This window comes from Pezoporus wallicus, unplaced genomic scaffold (assembly GCF_028554395.1).
Source record: "Pezoporus wallicus isolate ANWC-B61680 ecotype Strahan unplaced genomic scaffold, APGP_CSIRO_Pwel_v1 contig_8341, whole genome shotgun sequence".
In the NCBI taxonomy this organism is placed as follows: Eukaryota; Metazoa; Chordata; class Aves; order Psittaciformes; family Psittacidae; genus Pezoporus; species Pezoporus wallicus.
In genome coordinates this window covers 3284787-3298937 of record NW_026638083.1, presented here as the reverse complement: position 1 = coordinate 3298937, position 14151 = coordinate 3284787, and the positions used below count along the sequence as shown (strand labels likewise).

General features: G+C 49.8%; 3 protein-coding genes and 3 non-coding genes across 7 annotated transcripts; 4 read left to right on the top strand and 2 right to left on the bottom strand.

The window, feature by feature from the left end:
• Window positions 1–40: 40 nt before the first annotated feature.
• On the bottom strand, window positions 41–2594 carry SURF6 (surfeit 6). The gene is made up of 4 exons (XM_057408947.1): window positions 2483–2594; window positions 1849–2064; window positions 1192–1283; window positions 41–759 (listed from the first exon to the last, which is right to left on the bottom strand). The coding sequence occupies exons 1-4, from the start codon at window positions 2592–2594 to the stop codon at window positions 91–93; spliced, it is 1089 nt and encodes a 362-aa protein (XP_057264930.1). The 3' UTR covers window positions 41–90.
• MED22 (mediator complex subunit 22) lies at window positions 1945–9623 on the bottom strand. Of its 2 annotated transcripts, XR_008972142.1 has the most exons (5): window positions 9501–9623; window positions 9337–9417; window positions 8094–8302; window positions 3715–4033; window positions 1945–2064 (listed from the first exon to the last, which is right to left on the bottom strand). XR_008972142.1 is itself a non-coding variant. In XM_057409214.1 (4 exons), exons 1-4 carry the CDS (start codon window positions 9621–9623, stop codon window positions 3835–3837), a joined length of 612 nt encoding a protein of 203 aa, XP_057265197.1. In that variant the 3' UTR covers window positions 3132–3834. The 2 variants fall into 2 exon arrangements, 1 of the variants encoding a protein (XP_057265197.1); XM_057409214.1 differs by lacking the exon at window positions 1945–2064 and having other exon boundaries at window positions 3132–4033.
• On the top strand, window positions 9622–14008 carry RPL7A (ribosomal protein L7a). Its single transcript, XM_057408946.1, has 8 exons — window positions 9622–9870; window positions 10208–10445; window positions 10868–11017; window positions 11857–11997; window positions 12298–12377; window positions 12715–12845; window positions 13273–13342; window positions 13846–14008. Exons 1-8 carry the CDS (start codon window positions 9622–9624, stop codon window positions 13948–13950), a joined length of 1164 nt encoding a protein of 387 aa, XP_057264929.1. The 3' UTR covers window positions 13951–14008.
• Window positions 10724–10796, top strand: LOC130599076 (small nucleolar RNA SNORD24). The gene has a single exon (XR_008972147.1). It is a non-coding gene; the product is annotated as a small nucleolar RNA SNORD24 (small nucleolar RNA).
• LOC130599075 (small nucleolar RNA SNORD36) lies at window positions 12066–12142 on the top strand. The gene has a single exon (XR_008972146.1). It is a non-coding gene; the product is annotated as a small nucleolar RNA SNORD36 (small nucleolar RNA).
• LOC130599072 (small nucleolar RNA SNORD36) lies at window positions 12566–12638 on the top strand. The gene has a single exon (XR_008972143.1). It is a non-coding gene; the product is annotated as a small nucleolar RNA SNORD36 (small nucleolar RNA).
• Window positions 14009–14151: the final 143 nt, after the last annotated feature.

Here is a 14151-nt window from a genome sequence, read left to right as displayed (position 1 = left end):
CGGGCACTGCCTGCTTGGGCCGCAGCTGCAGGCAGGCAGGCAGGCAGACAGACCATGTCCCGTTACTCCCCACCTGGCAGAGCCCCGAGCTCAATTCAAGCCAGCTTTTTTCAAGTCCTCTGGCAGAACTCGGCCTTTCTTCCGGGCCCTGGCTTTCTTCTTCTCTATCCTGTCTTTTTTCTTCTTCTGAATGTTCTTGCGACGCTTTTCCTGCCGCTGCTGCATCTTTTCCACGACTTTTTCTGTACGCTTCTCCCACTGCTTCTGGTGCTGCGCTTTACGCTTCTCCTTACGCTTCAGCGCTTCTTTCAGGCGCTCCTCATTGTCACGAATCTTCACACCCTCCGCCTTGTAGAGAACATTTGTCCACTTCATCTTGTTCTCTAGCTCCTGAGCTTTCTTCTCGTCCTTATCCTTGAGTTCCTCCAGCTTATTCTTCCTGGTCTCCAGCCTGCTCAGGAGCTGCTTGTAGTTTTTGCCTGTCAGAGGAGTGATTTTGCCTTTCACTGCTTTCCTCTTCTCTTTCTTTTTCTGGATCTTGCTCAGCTCATTCTCTTCATGGACTTCAACCCTGTTGAAGACGATTTCAGCTTCGCTCTCCTTTTTGCTTTCTGGCTCTACCGGTACCTCCTCAGTTTCTTTCTTCTCTGTTTTTGCCTTCATTATCAGCTCCTTTCTTCGACGCTTCTTTCTCTCTCTCTCATATTTCCTTCGCTGCCTCTTCTCCAGGACTGCAGGGGGCAATTCTTTGGCATCATCCTAAGAAGGAGGATGGACATAAATCAGGAGCCTTACAGGGATAAATCAGAATTAAAAGTCCTCAAGTTCCCAATTTCAAATCTCTCACAAGAAATGTGTGACTTGTGACAAGAAGTCATGGGCGCAGCATTCAGAGACACTAAGGACAGTAAAGGTGTTTCAAACCCCTTACCCTCTCTCAACACCCTATAGCTACGCTCCCTTTCAGGTTCTTAGTGCTCTTCTTACTACGGATCACTGGGGGCACTGCTCCCTTGGCCAGGCTCTGGCTCTTCTCACATACCAGAGAACACCCCAGCAACACCCCCTGGCACTTCCTGTGGGGATGGACAGAGCCCAAACCCTGAGTTTTGTCCCCACACCCCTGGAAGGCCAGGGAGAATGCCTACTGCATTAACACATGTATGGATACATGTTAAAGAATTCTCATACTTGTCCAGAAGCTTTTTTAATCTTCTCATGTAGTCTCTGACGCAAGAGATTTATCGCAGAAAAGGAAGGGGAATCCAGATCACTTTTGCTCCCTGAAAACAAGAGGAAGAAAACAGACTTAAATGACAGCACTAACTAAGCAGAACTTTCTGTGGCTATGGAAAAAGCTCTGAGAACTCTGCAGATGCTGTGAACAGAATGGAAAATCTAAACAAGCCAAAAGTTTCTATTTCTTTGGTTTCTTTAGAATTAATTCCCCCTTTTCTACCCATATTGTCATTTAGACACAGCCTGGCATTCTCTGTGGCTGTCAGAAGACAAGTACCTGGCTGGTGGAAACTAAGACACTGATGTTTTCTTGGTGACCAGGCTTTTTATGCTGTCAATGGAAAGCTGAGCTGGCACGGCAGAGACTGCAGCAGAGACTTACCAGATACACTAAAAGTGCAGCTCAGGCTAAACACATTTTCCCAAGAGCCACCCAATTTCTGTATGTGCACAACAGTTTTGAGGACACATGAAATAAGCCAAGATGTCTTCAATTCAGATGAACTTTTTAAAGGCTTTCTGAACTACACGTGTGTGTGAAGCAACCAAAAAGCAGCTACCTCAGCTCACGACACTTTAACCTGACCATGGCAATGCTGGCATTCTCACCTGTGACCAAGCTCTCACTTCTGCTCTGTGCAGCACTGTCTGGAGATGCTTTGCTGGGCTGAGGAGTTGCCCTCTGTCCTGGAGCAGGTTTGTTTGCGTTAGATACCGTCTGTTTGACTGAAGGCGTGTTCACCTTCTCAGCTTGCTTCCTGGGTTTCTTTCTCTTCTTTTTCTTGATCTGCCTGCCAGCATCCTCAGACTGCCCTGGCTGAGGCACTAGAAGGCAAAACCAAATCACGCAAACAAGCACAACATTCCCACTTCACAATGTCAAGATATTACTGAACGCTGAAGTTCCAGTATTTCAATGGCATTTCTAAACCTTTAAAAATTACATATTATAGGGTTTATTTAAATAGCCCAATAACATGCTTGTACACTTCAGTGAAGTCCCAGTTCCCCCCATCCAATCGCCACGTGTATAAAGTGAGCGGAGACCACTGCTTCCCCTGTGTAACACCGCAGAGTGCTCAGGAGCCCCGTGTTGCAGCACAAACTATGGGGCTTGTTCCTTACAAACCGGCACATCAGCCTCCCCTGGGCCAAGCACCCGCGGAGAGAGGGGCGGCTGTCAGGAGCCAGGCCCCGCGCACCGGCCCGGAGCGGCAGGGGGTGAACCGCTGCGGTCCGTTACCGAATTTCCTTTTCCGCGACTCCGGCGCCAGCTGCGCGCGGACCCTCCTGGCCAGGCCCTGCAAGTACGAGTCCTGCGCGGCCATGCTCGGCCCTGGGGCCAGGCTGCCCATAGCGGCGCCGCTGGTCCTCAGCACCCCCACCGGCAGGACGTGACCTCAGCCCGCGCCGAGCAGGAAGTGACGACAGCGAGCCGGCGGCGGGCCCGCATTGGTCGTGGCTGGGCCGCGGGACAGCGCGCGCAGCCTGCGCGGCGTTGGCGGACACGGGGGTACCGGCGGCGCGCTGCGGCCGGAGCGGAGCTTCTCGGCGCACGCTCACCACGGCCGTGTTTCCAGGAGGCCGGTTAAAACACACGCGTGGCAGAGGATACAAAAGAGCTTTATTGAGTGACCGAATTACAAAAACAAATGGAATGAAGGAAAACCAAAACGCACGCGCTCAGGAAGGCGGCCCGGGCAGAGCGCTGCAGGCGCGAGAAGCCGGGCTCCGCGGGCTCAGCACGGCCCGAGGGGGAGGCTGCCGACCTGGGAGGAAAGTACGAGAGGAAGAGCAGAACCACCCTGCTCTGCACACCCCACTGCCCAGTTAGACACAGCGCCGGCAACACAAACACCAGCGTCCGGGTAGCTCACACAGAGTTAATAGAAACTTTTTGTGTTAACATTGAGAAAGGAACCAGAGCAATCAGAGCCTGCCACTGCTCCTGCCAGTGGCCTCGACAGGTGGCATCACCAGGACCTACCCCATTCCTATGTGCCCTTTGCACTTCAAAGGGAGTACACTGGTCCTTGGTAAGGGCCTCCTGAGAGCACCTTCCCAAATGGCTGTGAGCAAGTTGGACACTGAGGCCTGCTGTGTAAGAAACACTGCAAGGTCCTTACTGCCCTGTGCAGAGAACAGAGGCTGATGGATGCCATCCTGAGAGTTTTAAAGCAGCAGGATGTCCGTAACCTTGTGAAACAGGGTGAATACTCCAAAACATTCATTGCCTCATGGTTTGGCTCAGGTTTATCCCCAAAAACTTCAGCTCCCAACGCTCCAGTGTTTACTTACTGAGATCCACACAAACGGGGTATCAAATGAACACAACATGTAACAACACATAATGTAATCATGTAAAAGCAAACCTGACTCTAACTTGTTAGAACAATCTCTTATGGGAGAGGAACACTCTTGGCAATGTCCTGCGGTAGAGAAGGCACCGTAGCTGTCCAGGGAGCAGAAACTTACCTGCAAACACAGCTCCAGTGCCTTCTCCTGCCCATGGGCGACGCTCTTCAGTTCAGCAGGTGGAAGACTTCCAGCAGCACAGAGCGCTGGAGGCACGCGCGCAGCGGCAGGGGATGCTCCTCAGGAGTGCTCGGCGGGGCCTGCGCCATGCCCGTGGCCGGAGGGGGGCGCTGGGGCGGAGCTCTGCGCGGCGGCCGCGCTCTGCTCTGCTACAGCCGCCGACAGAGGCGTGGAGAGGCTTTCAGGAGACAGCGTGGCAAAGTCGTGTCCCCAGTAGGCTTCGCACAGCGGGAGGTCGTTGCTGTCACACAGACTGTAGCTTTACAGAACAAACAACCCAGTAAGGAGAGGCAGCAGTGCAGTAAGGGGGGGAGGAGGGGCAGGCAGGGGAGAGCAGGACAGAAGCAAAGCATTGAGAAAATCTTAAAACATGGCTCCTAGATGCCAGGCCCGGGCTCAGGAATTCATCACAAGCCTTGTGACACCCGCCTTCCCTAGGACACCTGCTCAGGGCTGGTCTTGAACCTGATGGGTCTGGTGAGATCAGGGGAACTTCAGAGACAGAATCATTGCTACAAACTGAAACAGAGCTCAACTCCAGTCCTGATGCTCCAAGCCCCTGAAAACATATGGACTGAAGTTCTGGCACCCCATAGGAATCCTGCTACTAGTCTGAGTGAGGCAAGGACCACACCATCATTATTTTTCTTGGAATTAGATCACAACCTAAGTGAGGAAAAAATACCAAATCTTGCTCTAAATTTCAGTACAGAAAACACCCCTAGCACTGTTGGCTTAGGGTCTCTCCCTGTCATGACACAGAAGGAACTGATGCACACCTCTTCAGAAAAGCTCTGCAGCAGCTCTGGGTCTTCTCTCGAAGCTGCCCAGCCCACAAGGTACCGAAGGCTCCTATTCAGCAGAACCTGAGCCAACAGCACTGCTAAAAGCAGCTGCTGGGTTTGCCCACTGCAGACTGTGGAGCTGGGTAAGCCAGCACTGTGGGAAGGGATGTTTTGTACAGAACTGGCTAACTCTGGTCTGTGCTCTGAGAAAAAGACAAGGTGGAAAGGCCAAAACTATAAAGGAAAATCACGGAAGAAACCGCAACAAAACCAAAACAAATTCCTCAGAGGAAGAAGCTGCACACATAGGAGACACCCAAGACAAAATGAGTGCTAGAGCAGAAAGCAGCTTGTGTTCAGAGTAAAACAAACCCAGTGGGTCAAGTGATTTTGTTGTTGCAGCTTTATTTACATTTTTAATGTATGGACTTGAATAGATGCTTCAGGAAATATTTTAAGTGTAGAAATACGAGACACTTCAAATTGCACAAGCATGAAACGTGCTGAGATCTAACCCCACACTCAAGACGGACTCCATGGTCCCAGAGATGGGAACAATGGAACATAAATGCAGGTTTGGGGTTGAGGATGAGAGAAGGCAAGCTGGGTTTCGAGTTACCGCTTTGGGGAATAAGCACACAAAGCACGAGTTGCAAGCATCTAACTCTAAGCTCTTTTCTGGCAGCATCGTCGACCAGGTTTGCAGTAGAAGTGGGAAAGCAGTGGATGCAGGTTTTGTACCTGGAGCCTTGTAAAATCCCTTAGAAGATCACTCTTCCCTACAGCCCCCAACACACAGTGCAGCTGAGTTCAACTAGCAAAGACCTTCAGGACCCGACCAGAACTACAATTCCTCTTCTGTCAGCCTTAGACCTCAGGCCAGGCTTTCCCAGGAGAACCCGGTCACAGCATCCACCCCATATGGGCAGGGGAGTTACTAACAACATTCTAGCTCCATCAGAAGCATAACCACTTCTCCTGCTACTTGAGATAGAACAGTTCCAAAAGTCTGAGCTTCACCTCTCACCTTATGCTCCTCAAAAGTTAGGGTCAACAAAGCAGCTACTGCTCACCGTAGCCCACTGCTACTCTGTCCTTTGACTGAGGTCTTCTCAGTGCATGGAAGGGACTTCACTACCCCCCTCGAGGCATGCAGCCAGGTCTATGCGCAGAGAAACTCCTGAGAAGCATCTTTAGGAAACTGCCTGAGCACAGGAACTGAAAGCAAAGATTCCTTCAGAACAATCTTTAAGTTTCAAAGACCTGCTTTCAGGTCTCCTCATCAAAACCCTCATGTATGCAATAAAAGCCTAGCAGTGAAAACCTGGCCGTACAACTGCAACACATCCTGTTAGTTGCTTACTATGGCAAGGGCCTGCCTCCTAAGCCCCTTTAGCACAATGACAGTGACAGACCTGGACAGGAGACACTCCCTTCCACAGGCTGGTCACAGTGGTCAGGAACAGAGCACAGAGAACAAAGCTCCGCAGCCTGGGGCAGCTCTATGCCGCTGCAGGGAGCTCGCTTTGCTGCAGCCTCCCCTGGAGGAACAACCTAAAATAAACCAGTGACCTTCAGGGGCACGGGCACATGGGAGAAAGGCTGGAAGGATGCCTGTGTGGAACCCATGGCTGGGCCTCATGGGACTGCACACCTCTTAAGGAGATCCTGTGGACTCAGGACCCATGAGGAAGTAACAGATGGTGCAAAGAGACAATCGCAACTGGGCTCCCAGGACCACACAGAATGTGTGTCTGTGGGCAAACCAGCTACTACAGCCATTTGAACGTGATTATCACTCTACGACTATGTGACATAACAGAAACCCTTTTTCTCCACATTAGACATTAAAGTTTCATTAAAAATATCTTAATACCCCAATTATAAAAGGACTTTAAATAAATTACTATTTCTATATTTACACACGTACAATTTCTTTGGTGCAGAAAGACAGGAAAGAGCACAGGAAAGGAACAAGTGCTAAAAGCAAATGACTAAGTGCTACATGACAAAAGTTTCAGATCACAGCTCTGCAGAGCTGCAGAGTTTCCTCACCTCCTGACCACTCTTACAAGACAGAACACAAAGGCAAATCCATTTGGTGTACGCCAACACTTGTTCTTAGACAACAGTTCTGTTACGAAGGGTCGCTTTACGCAGCAGCTGGTACCAGGCAGGTGAACAGACTATGCCAGCATGGCCACAACCCCCTAAGCCAAAAGTCAAAGCTACTGACACACAGCAGTGTCAGTCTGGTGACAGCATGGTGACATCTGGCACACGCGAGGCACTATCAGCCACAGCATGTCGCACTGTTGTGTGGATACAGCATGTGTAGGGGATGCACCACTGACCCATCAGAGCCTGGGCTGATGTGTGAGTTTGTGACTGTCACTCTTCATTGCTGTGCTGTTTCCGGGATCTCTTGCTCCCCCTCCACCCAAGAATGACCAAAGTTTGAAAAACAACTGTAAACATCTACCTCTAGTTCTCTTCCAATGTCATAGCAGTTCCTAAGCTATGTCATATCAACATCTTTTTACTCTTAAAATACATACATTACTCAAAACCAATGGCCTAACTTCCAAAAATATTGAGCAATTAAGGTTTAGTTGCCTTAGCTGGGGTAACAGGCATTCGGCATTTTTAGAAAGAAGGGAAAGGTAAAAATAGAAATCCTGTGCATTAAAATTTTAAGTAAGGTTTTTAAAAGCTAAGTCTTCGTTTGGAAGGCATAGCATTATTGCACTGACTTTGCTTAGCTCAGACAGTACAGCCGAATTAATCAGGTTCTCAGTTGCTTTCTCCCACTTTACTGCATCATCAACTAGAAGTGCTGGAGTGCATGACAGAAGATAAAAAGATAGTGTGTCTAAATCCTCTAAAGCCTGTTTTCTAAGTAAGAGTATTTTAAAAATATTAAAAATCCCACAAATCAGTAACAATTTGTTATTCCGTAGAAAATCCTATCACAACGCTTCATTATTCAATGAAACCGAGCAAATCTCTTGTGTTCGTTTCAAGCGCTCACCCGCTCACCCCCACAGGACTCCAGGAGGCCGGGGACTATAGGGAAAAAGGCACACTGTGTGACCAGGTCACTTGTGAAAAAACTCACCATGAGGACGTGCTGATTTCCTCTAACATTAGAACCCAGCTCAGCAACCTAGCCTCTCTGGAGACAGAGGCTCCTTCAGAGGGATACTCAGACAGAAGTCTATACTCAAAAGGAAATTCATCTCTTTTTACAATGATTACAAAGGAAGCCTAAACAGATTATCTGTCAAATCTAGCCAAATACAGCAAGGACCTAGAGTTGGATACTGTGAACACCTCCTTCCCTATGATATTCATACTCTGTAGGGTATCCACAAGGAAAAGGCAGTTTAGTTGCAGAAAAAGTTTGACCTAATTAAAAACAGGAGTAAAGTTTTGCTGGGAACATTCCCAAGACCTGTACTTTAAGGACTACTTGTTTGTGTGGACTAACCACCCCATGGAGTCATGAGGCAGAAGTCCACTGCCTATTTGTACCTGGACGAGTAATATTCTTCTTCTAGCTCATACAGGTCAATGGAGATCTCATCCCGCAGTGCAATCAATTTCTTGTCACATTCCTCCTGCAAGCTTCTCAGCTGCTGGTTGCGCTGGTTGATAGCTTCATTCACAGAGGGGAAATCATTGAGGATCAAAAATTGCTTCAGGTCAGACACAAGTTTCATCAGGGATTCACCAGCTCGGACCTTGTAGCAGAAAGAAAAACCACAGCATATCAAAACGGTGCTTTGCTCCAATTCTAAACCAAGATCCCCTAAGCTGCTCTTTCAGCCCAAGCTTCGAATAAAGTAAAAAATCCCACATTCCATGAGGACTTTGACAGAAGCCTGCAGCTGACAAGCCAGGCTACCCTGCCTTCCCCAGCCACCTCAACGGCCAGCTAGCAGCAGTCCTTGTGAGCGGTATAAAGGCTGCCCTCGGTGCAACAGTGCACCCAACAACAGTGCTCCCAACAACAGTGCTCCCAACAGTGCACCCAACAACAGTGCACCCAGCAACAGTGCACCCAACAGTGCACCCAACAGTGCACCCAACAACAGTGCACCCAACAACAGTGCACCCAACAGTGCACCCAACAACAGTGCACCCAACAGTGCACCCAACAACAGTGCACCCAACACCAGTGCACCCAACACTGCACCCAACAACAGTGCACCCAACACTGCACCCAACAACTGTGCACCCAACAACTGTGCACCCAACAGTGCACCCAACAACAGTGCACCCAACAACAGTGCTCCCAACAACAGTGCTCCCAACAGTGCACCGAACAACAGTGCACCCAACAGTGCACCCAGCAACAGTGCACCCAACACTGCACCCAACAGTGCACCCAAAAACAGTGCACCCAACAACAGTGCACCCAACAACAGTGCTCCCAACAGTGCACCCAACAACAGTGCATCCAACAGTGCACCCAACAACAGTGCACCCAACTGTGCACCCAACAACAGTGCACCCAACAACAGTGCATCCACCAGTGCTCCCAACAGTGCACCCAACTGCGCACCCAACAACAGTGCACCCAACAACAGTGCACCCAACAGCGCACCCAACAACAGTGCATCCACCAGTGCTCCCAACAACAGTGCACCCAACAACAGTGCATCCAACAGTGTACCCAAAAGTGCACCCAACAACAGTGCACCCAACAGCGCACCCAACAACAGTGCACCCAACAGCCCCTGCCCACCGCTTTGCCCAGCGGAGCGCTACTCACAATGTTGGCAGCTCTGACGTGCATCTCGTAGTTGTCCTGCTCACCCTGGGTTGCTCGAGAGACTTGAGTTTCGTCTTCAACCTAAAGAGAAGGGCGCACACGGCCGCCGTCACGCCCGAGCCCTGCCGCGGGCCGCAGGGCCCCGCTCGCTTCCCCCCCCGCACCTTGGCCGTTTTGACGATCTCGGTGAAGTTGTCCAGGATGGACCTGACGTCGTCGCGGAGCCGTTTGTTGTACGACTGCAGCAGCGTCTCCTTGCTCTGCGGCAGCGCGCGCGCCTGCGACATGGCGGGACTGGACGGGACGGGACGGGACGGGACGGGCCGGGGCCGGCCCCGCGCCGCGCCCCGCCTCCCCCCGCGTGCCGCCGTCCTCTCGCGAGACGTCGCGCCCCGCAGATACTTCCCGGCAGGCGCTGCTCCTCCTTCTTCTCTCGCAGCCCAAGATGGTGAGCGGCCGCCGGGGCGGGGCAGGGCTCATCGGCCGCCATCCGCCGCCATCCGCCGCCGCCGCTGCGCCGCGGCCCGGCGGGGAGTACCGCGCGGGTGTTCGGTAGCCTGGCGAGGGGGGTGGAGCGGTGCGCGTGCCCGGCTCGCGGTAAGCGGGGCTGGTCCGGGGAAGGCCCAGTTTGGGCCTCGTCGCCCGCCGCGGAGCGCAGGGACTCGGGACTTGGCCCGGCTCGGGCCGCATCGTTTCTCCCCCTGCGTGGCTGATCCCGGGCTCGCGGTGGGCCGTTTGGGGGAGCGCAGGACTGCGGAACGCCAGAGGCTGCGCGGCGGAGGGGGTCAGCACGCGGGTTTAAACGGTGGCTCTAGCAGGGAGGCTCGTAAACCACCTGAAGCCAAAGGGAAAGGATTCCTCTCTCTGGAAGAGTACGGCTGGGCTGGAGGCTGCCGGGCTGGAGAAATGCATTTCTGGGGGACTGAAAGCTCTTGAGTACACAAGTATTGGAAGGACAAGAAGAAAGGGGTGTGTTTGTTTCTTGCAGCCGAAAGGAAAGAAGGCAAAGGGCAAGAAGGTGGCACCAGCCCCTGCTGTAGTCAAGAAGCAGGAGGCCAAAAAAGTCGTCAATCCCCTCTTTGAGAAGAGGCCCAAGAACTTTGGCATTGGTAAGTGAGCGTTTGGGCTACTCTGTCAACAGGGGATTTTGTTAATAGATGTCAAAATTGTAAACAGGCATGTACTGTAATAAAGCTGTGAGAGTGGAGACAATGATAAAGGCACTGCTGCCCTTCATTAGGGCAGTTATGTGATGGGTGGTTATGGCCAGTGTGCTTTTTCTGTACTGCCTGGATTCATTCCATGGTTCTGTTGGGATTAATCTCTCCTTTTTGCATGTAGTATGGTAACTCAGTTCAGACTTCGGTAGTGCCATCTTTGTACGGTGTGCAGATGATGTGAAAGAATATTTGCTATCTGAATGATAATGCTGACATATCACCACCAAGATCTCTGATGCACTCGTGCCTGTTCCATGCTGCTGCTCTATGGCTGTGGAACAGCTGTGCGTTAAAGGGTCCTGTGTTTCCAGGACAGGATATCCAGCCAAAGCGGGACCTCACGCGTTTTGTGAAATGGCCGCGCTACATCAGGCTGCAGCGCCAGAGGTCCATCCTTTACAAGCGCTTGAAGGTGCCTCCTGCCATTAACCAGTTCACTCAGGCTTTGGACCGCCAGACAGGTAAGGATGTGCCACATGCAGTTGTCTTGACCTGGGTCATTGATGGGATGTGCTTCAGAGGAGGAAAGAAACCGAAATAAGACGTAACTAAGGTAAGCTGGGGAGAATCTTTGGAAGCATTTTAGGGAGGCTTTAATAGTGGTAGGCGTGATGTCGTACCAAGCTGCTGTCTGAATTTGCTGGCTTAAGTCTTGATGGCTGCTGTGTACCTTGAAAAGGGATATAGAAAATACCAAAGCTCCCACTTAAGGATGCAAACCCAGGGTTGTCTCAACTGCATGTTTCCATAGGAGGCCATTCTTCCAGCTTGCTGCAGAACCGCCTGCAGTTCTTCATCTGAATAAACATGTAGTTAGAGCAATGTGTGGGTGTACAGGCCTTGGGGGAGTGCTGGCATCTTGCAGGCTGACACTGAAACAGGGCTTCAGTGTCTTGTGTGAACTATTTACTTCTGAAGTAAATAGTTCTTTTCCAAATGCTAGTGTCTATGCAAGAATTTTCTGACCTATGTAGAGCAATTTCTTCATAGATGCTGTAATAGAAGTTGCTTGCTTTAAAGGAGAAAGTGCACCACATTTAACTGTAATTGCTGAGGGGGTCCACAGGCATTTACTCATCCAAAGGGTGAAGGAAGGAGCTCATTGGCAGCAGAGGTACATATAGAGGTAAATAGGTGCTCTGGAGGTGCTCCATTCTTGCACTGTGCAGATGATGCTGACCTTTTGCTGTCTAAATACACTTGATGACAACTACCAAGATCATTGATGCATTTCAGTATTTTAAAAAGTAATGCTTAGCTTTTCGGGCTGTGCAGCTGACCAGTGGATGTTCTCTTGCAGCTACGCAGCTTCTGAAGCTGGCACACAAATACAGGCCAGAAAACAAGCATGAGAAGAAGCAGAGGCTGCTGGCTCGTGCTGAGCAGAAAGCTGCAGGAAAGGGAGATGCTCCGACTAAGCGGCCACCAGTTCTCCGAGCAGGTAACTTTGTACATGGACTTGAGACTCTGAAAAGTCTCTGCTTCAGCCAGGCAGGACTGGACAAGCTATTGCAATGATGTATGAATTTCTTCACCTGATCTCAAAGTGAAGAGCAAAATAGACGAGCTTTTTAACCCTGAGCTTTAGTAGATTGTCCAGGAAATATCTTCTGAGTGGATGTGGAAAGTTTTCATAACTTCTGTAATGAATCTGCTATGGAGTCTGAGCTGGTTCTATGAGGCTGACATGAAAGCTCTGATAAATGGACTGAGTGAAGGTTACCTATTCCTTGTTTTTCAGGTATTAACAGTGTCACAACTCTGGTGGAGAACAAGAAGGCCCAGCTTGTAGTTATTGCTCATGATGTAGACCCCATTGAGGTATGTGTACTCATCTAGTACATCTTACAGGCTACCTGTGTAACCCAGGCTGAGGTCAGAACTGGACTTGGGTGAAAATGCATTTTAGAACATACTGTGTGGAAAGGGAGCGCATAAAATATATTTACCAGCACTGGAATGCATATGCATGTTTGTAGTTGTCCTGATATTACAATGAGGCTTGGCCCTTGCAGTGATGTGTGAATTTCTTCACCTGAATTAATAGTGAAGAGCAAAACGAGCTTTTTAACCCTGAGCAATTGCCACAGCCCAAGCTGATCCAAAGAACAGACAGATGTTCTCCTTCCGTTCTCCAGCATGCTCCTTTTCTTTTTAGCTGGTGGTCTTCTTGCCAGCCCTGTGCCGCAAGATGGGAGTGCCATACTGCATCATCAAGGGCAAAGCCAGACTGGGGCGACTGGTCCACAGGAAAACGTGTACCTCTATTGCTTTCACCCAAGTTAACCCGTAAGTGTTCTGTGATCTTAAGTGATTCTCTGTGGTTGAAAGCAGACTGTCCGTAGGCACAGGCTGTAGGGCAAGTGGATATCAAACCTGTGTCTGTCTAGTATAAAATAGTAAACCTAAACTGTTACCTCTGTAACATCGAATACATATGTCCTGTTGCCTGAAGAACATTACTGGACCTTGAAAATACAGATTATTTTGGTTTACCAAAATGAATGGTTACTCTGAAAATACATAGATGAAACTACTAACCTTAACCTGAGCAGTGCAGGTTCCTGAAGTATTGCTAGGTGAAGTGGTTAAGCCTTTGCAGATGACGCTTAACCTGAAAAACCACATTGCTACTATGAGTTTTAAATGCTGAGGCAAATGATTTATGGAAAATGTTAAATTGAGGCTCTAAAGGAACTAAAATTGTCACCAACAGGGAGGATAAGGGAGCCCTTGCAAAGCTGGTGGAGGCTGTCAAGACTAATTACAATGACAGATATGATGAGGTAAGATTCTCTGTGCTGCTAGCCGTCCCTTTCGTCTTACACTGTTAACATCCCAAAAGCTTCCTAGTGAAATGCAGATTATTCCAGACATAGTGACATTAACTGAAAGCCTGTTTGGTGTGTTGTACCAAGATTCACTTATGATGTGTGCAGATTCTTTGCCTCAGAGCAGGGTAAACATGAATACTGTCACCAAGTTAGAAGCCAACAGAGCTATCACAGGGCTAGGATTGTAGTGAGGGCAGCAGCTTCCACTGGGCTTGACTCCATCCCGAGTCCAGAAATTACATGATGGCTGAATCCAGCACCATTCTTGGGAAAGACTTTTCAACTCTAGTATCTCTGTGCTGCCCAGAAATTTAGTTCACTGCTTGAAATGTGTAAGACTTCCTAGTTGAGGGAGCTCTTCCATTTGTGCAAAAAGGAGTGGAATTGAGCAGGTTGGTTGAATGGTGCAGTAAGAGGTGGTATAGGGTATCTAACTTGTTCTTGCTTCTTTGCAGATCCGGCGTCACTGGGGTGGTAATGTCTTGGGTCCAAAATCGGTGGCTCGCATTGCTAAGCTTGAAAAAGCAAAGGCTAAAGAACTGGCTACTAAGCTGGGTTAAAGATGTACTGGATGGCTACATGTTTTCTGTACATAAAAAGAATAAAAACTCAGATTCAGTTTTGGTGGTCTCTGTTAACGGCAGTGTTCAGGCAGTGGGTAACAGCACAGTGGCTTTGCCTTACCTCTGTTTGCCTTCATCAAATGATTGAATAGGGCCACACAAACAGCAGTATGGAGCAGGTACTTGGAACAACTGCTC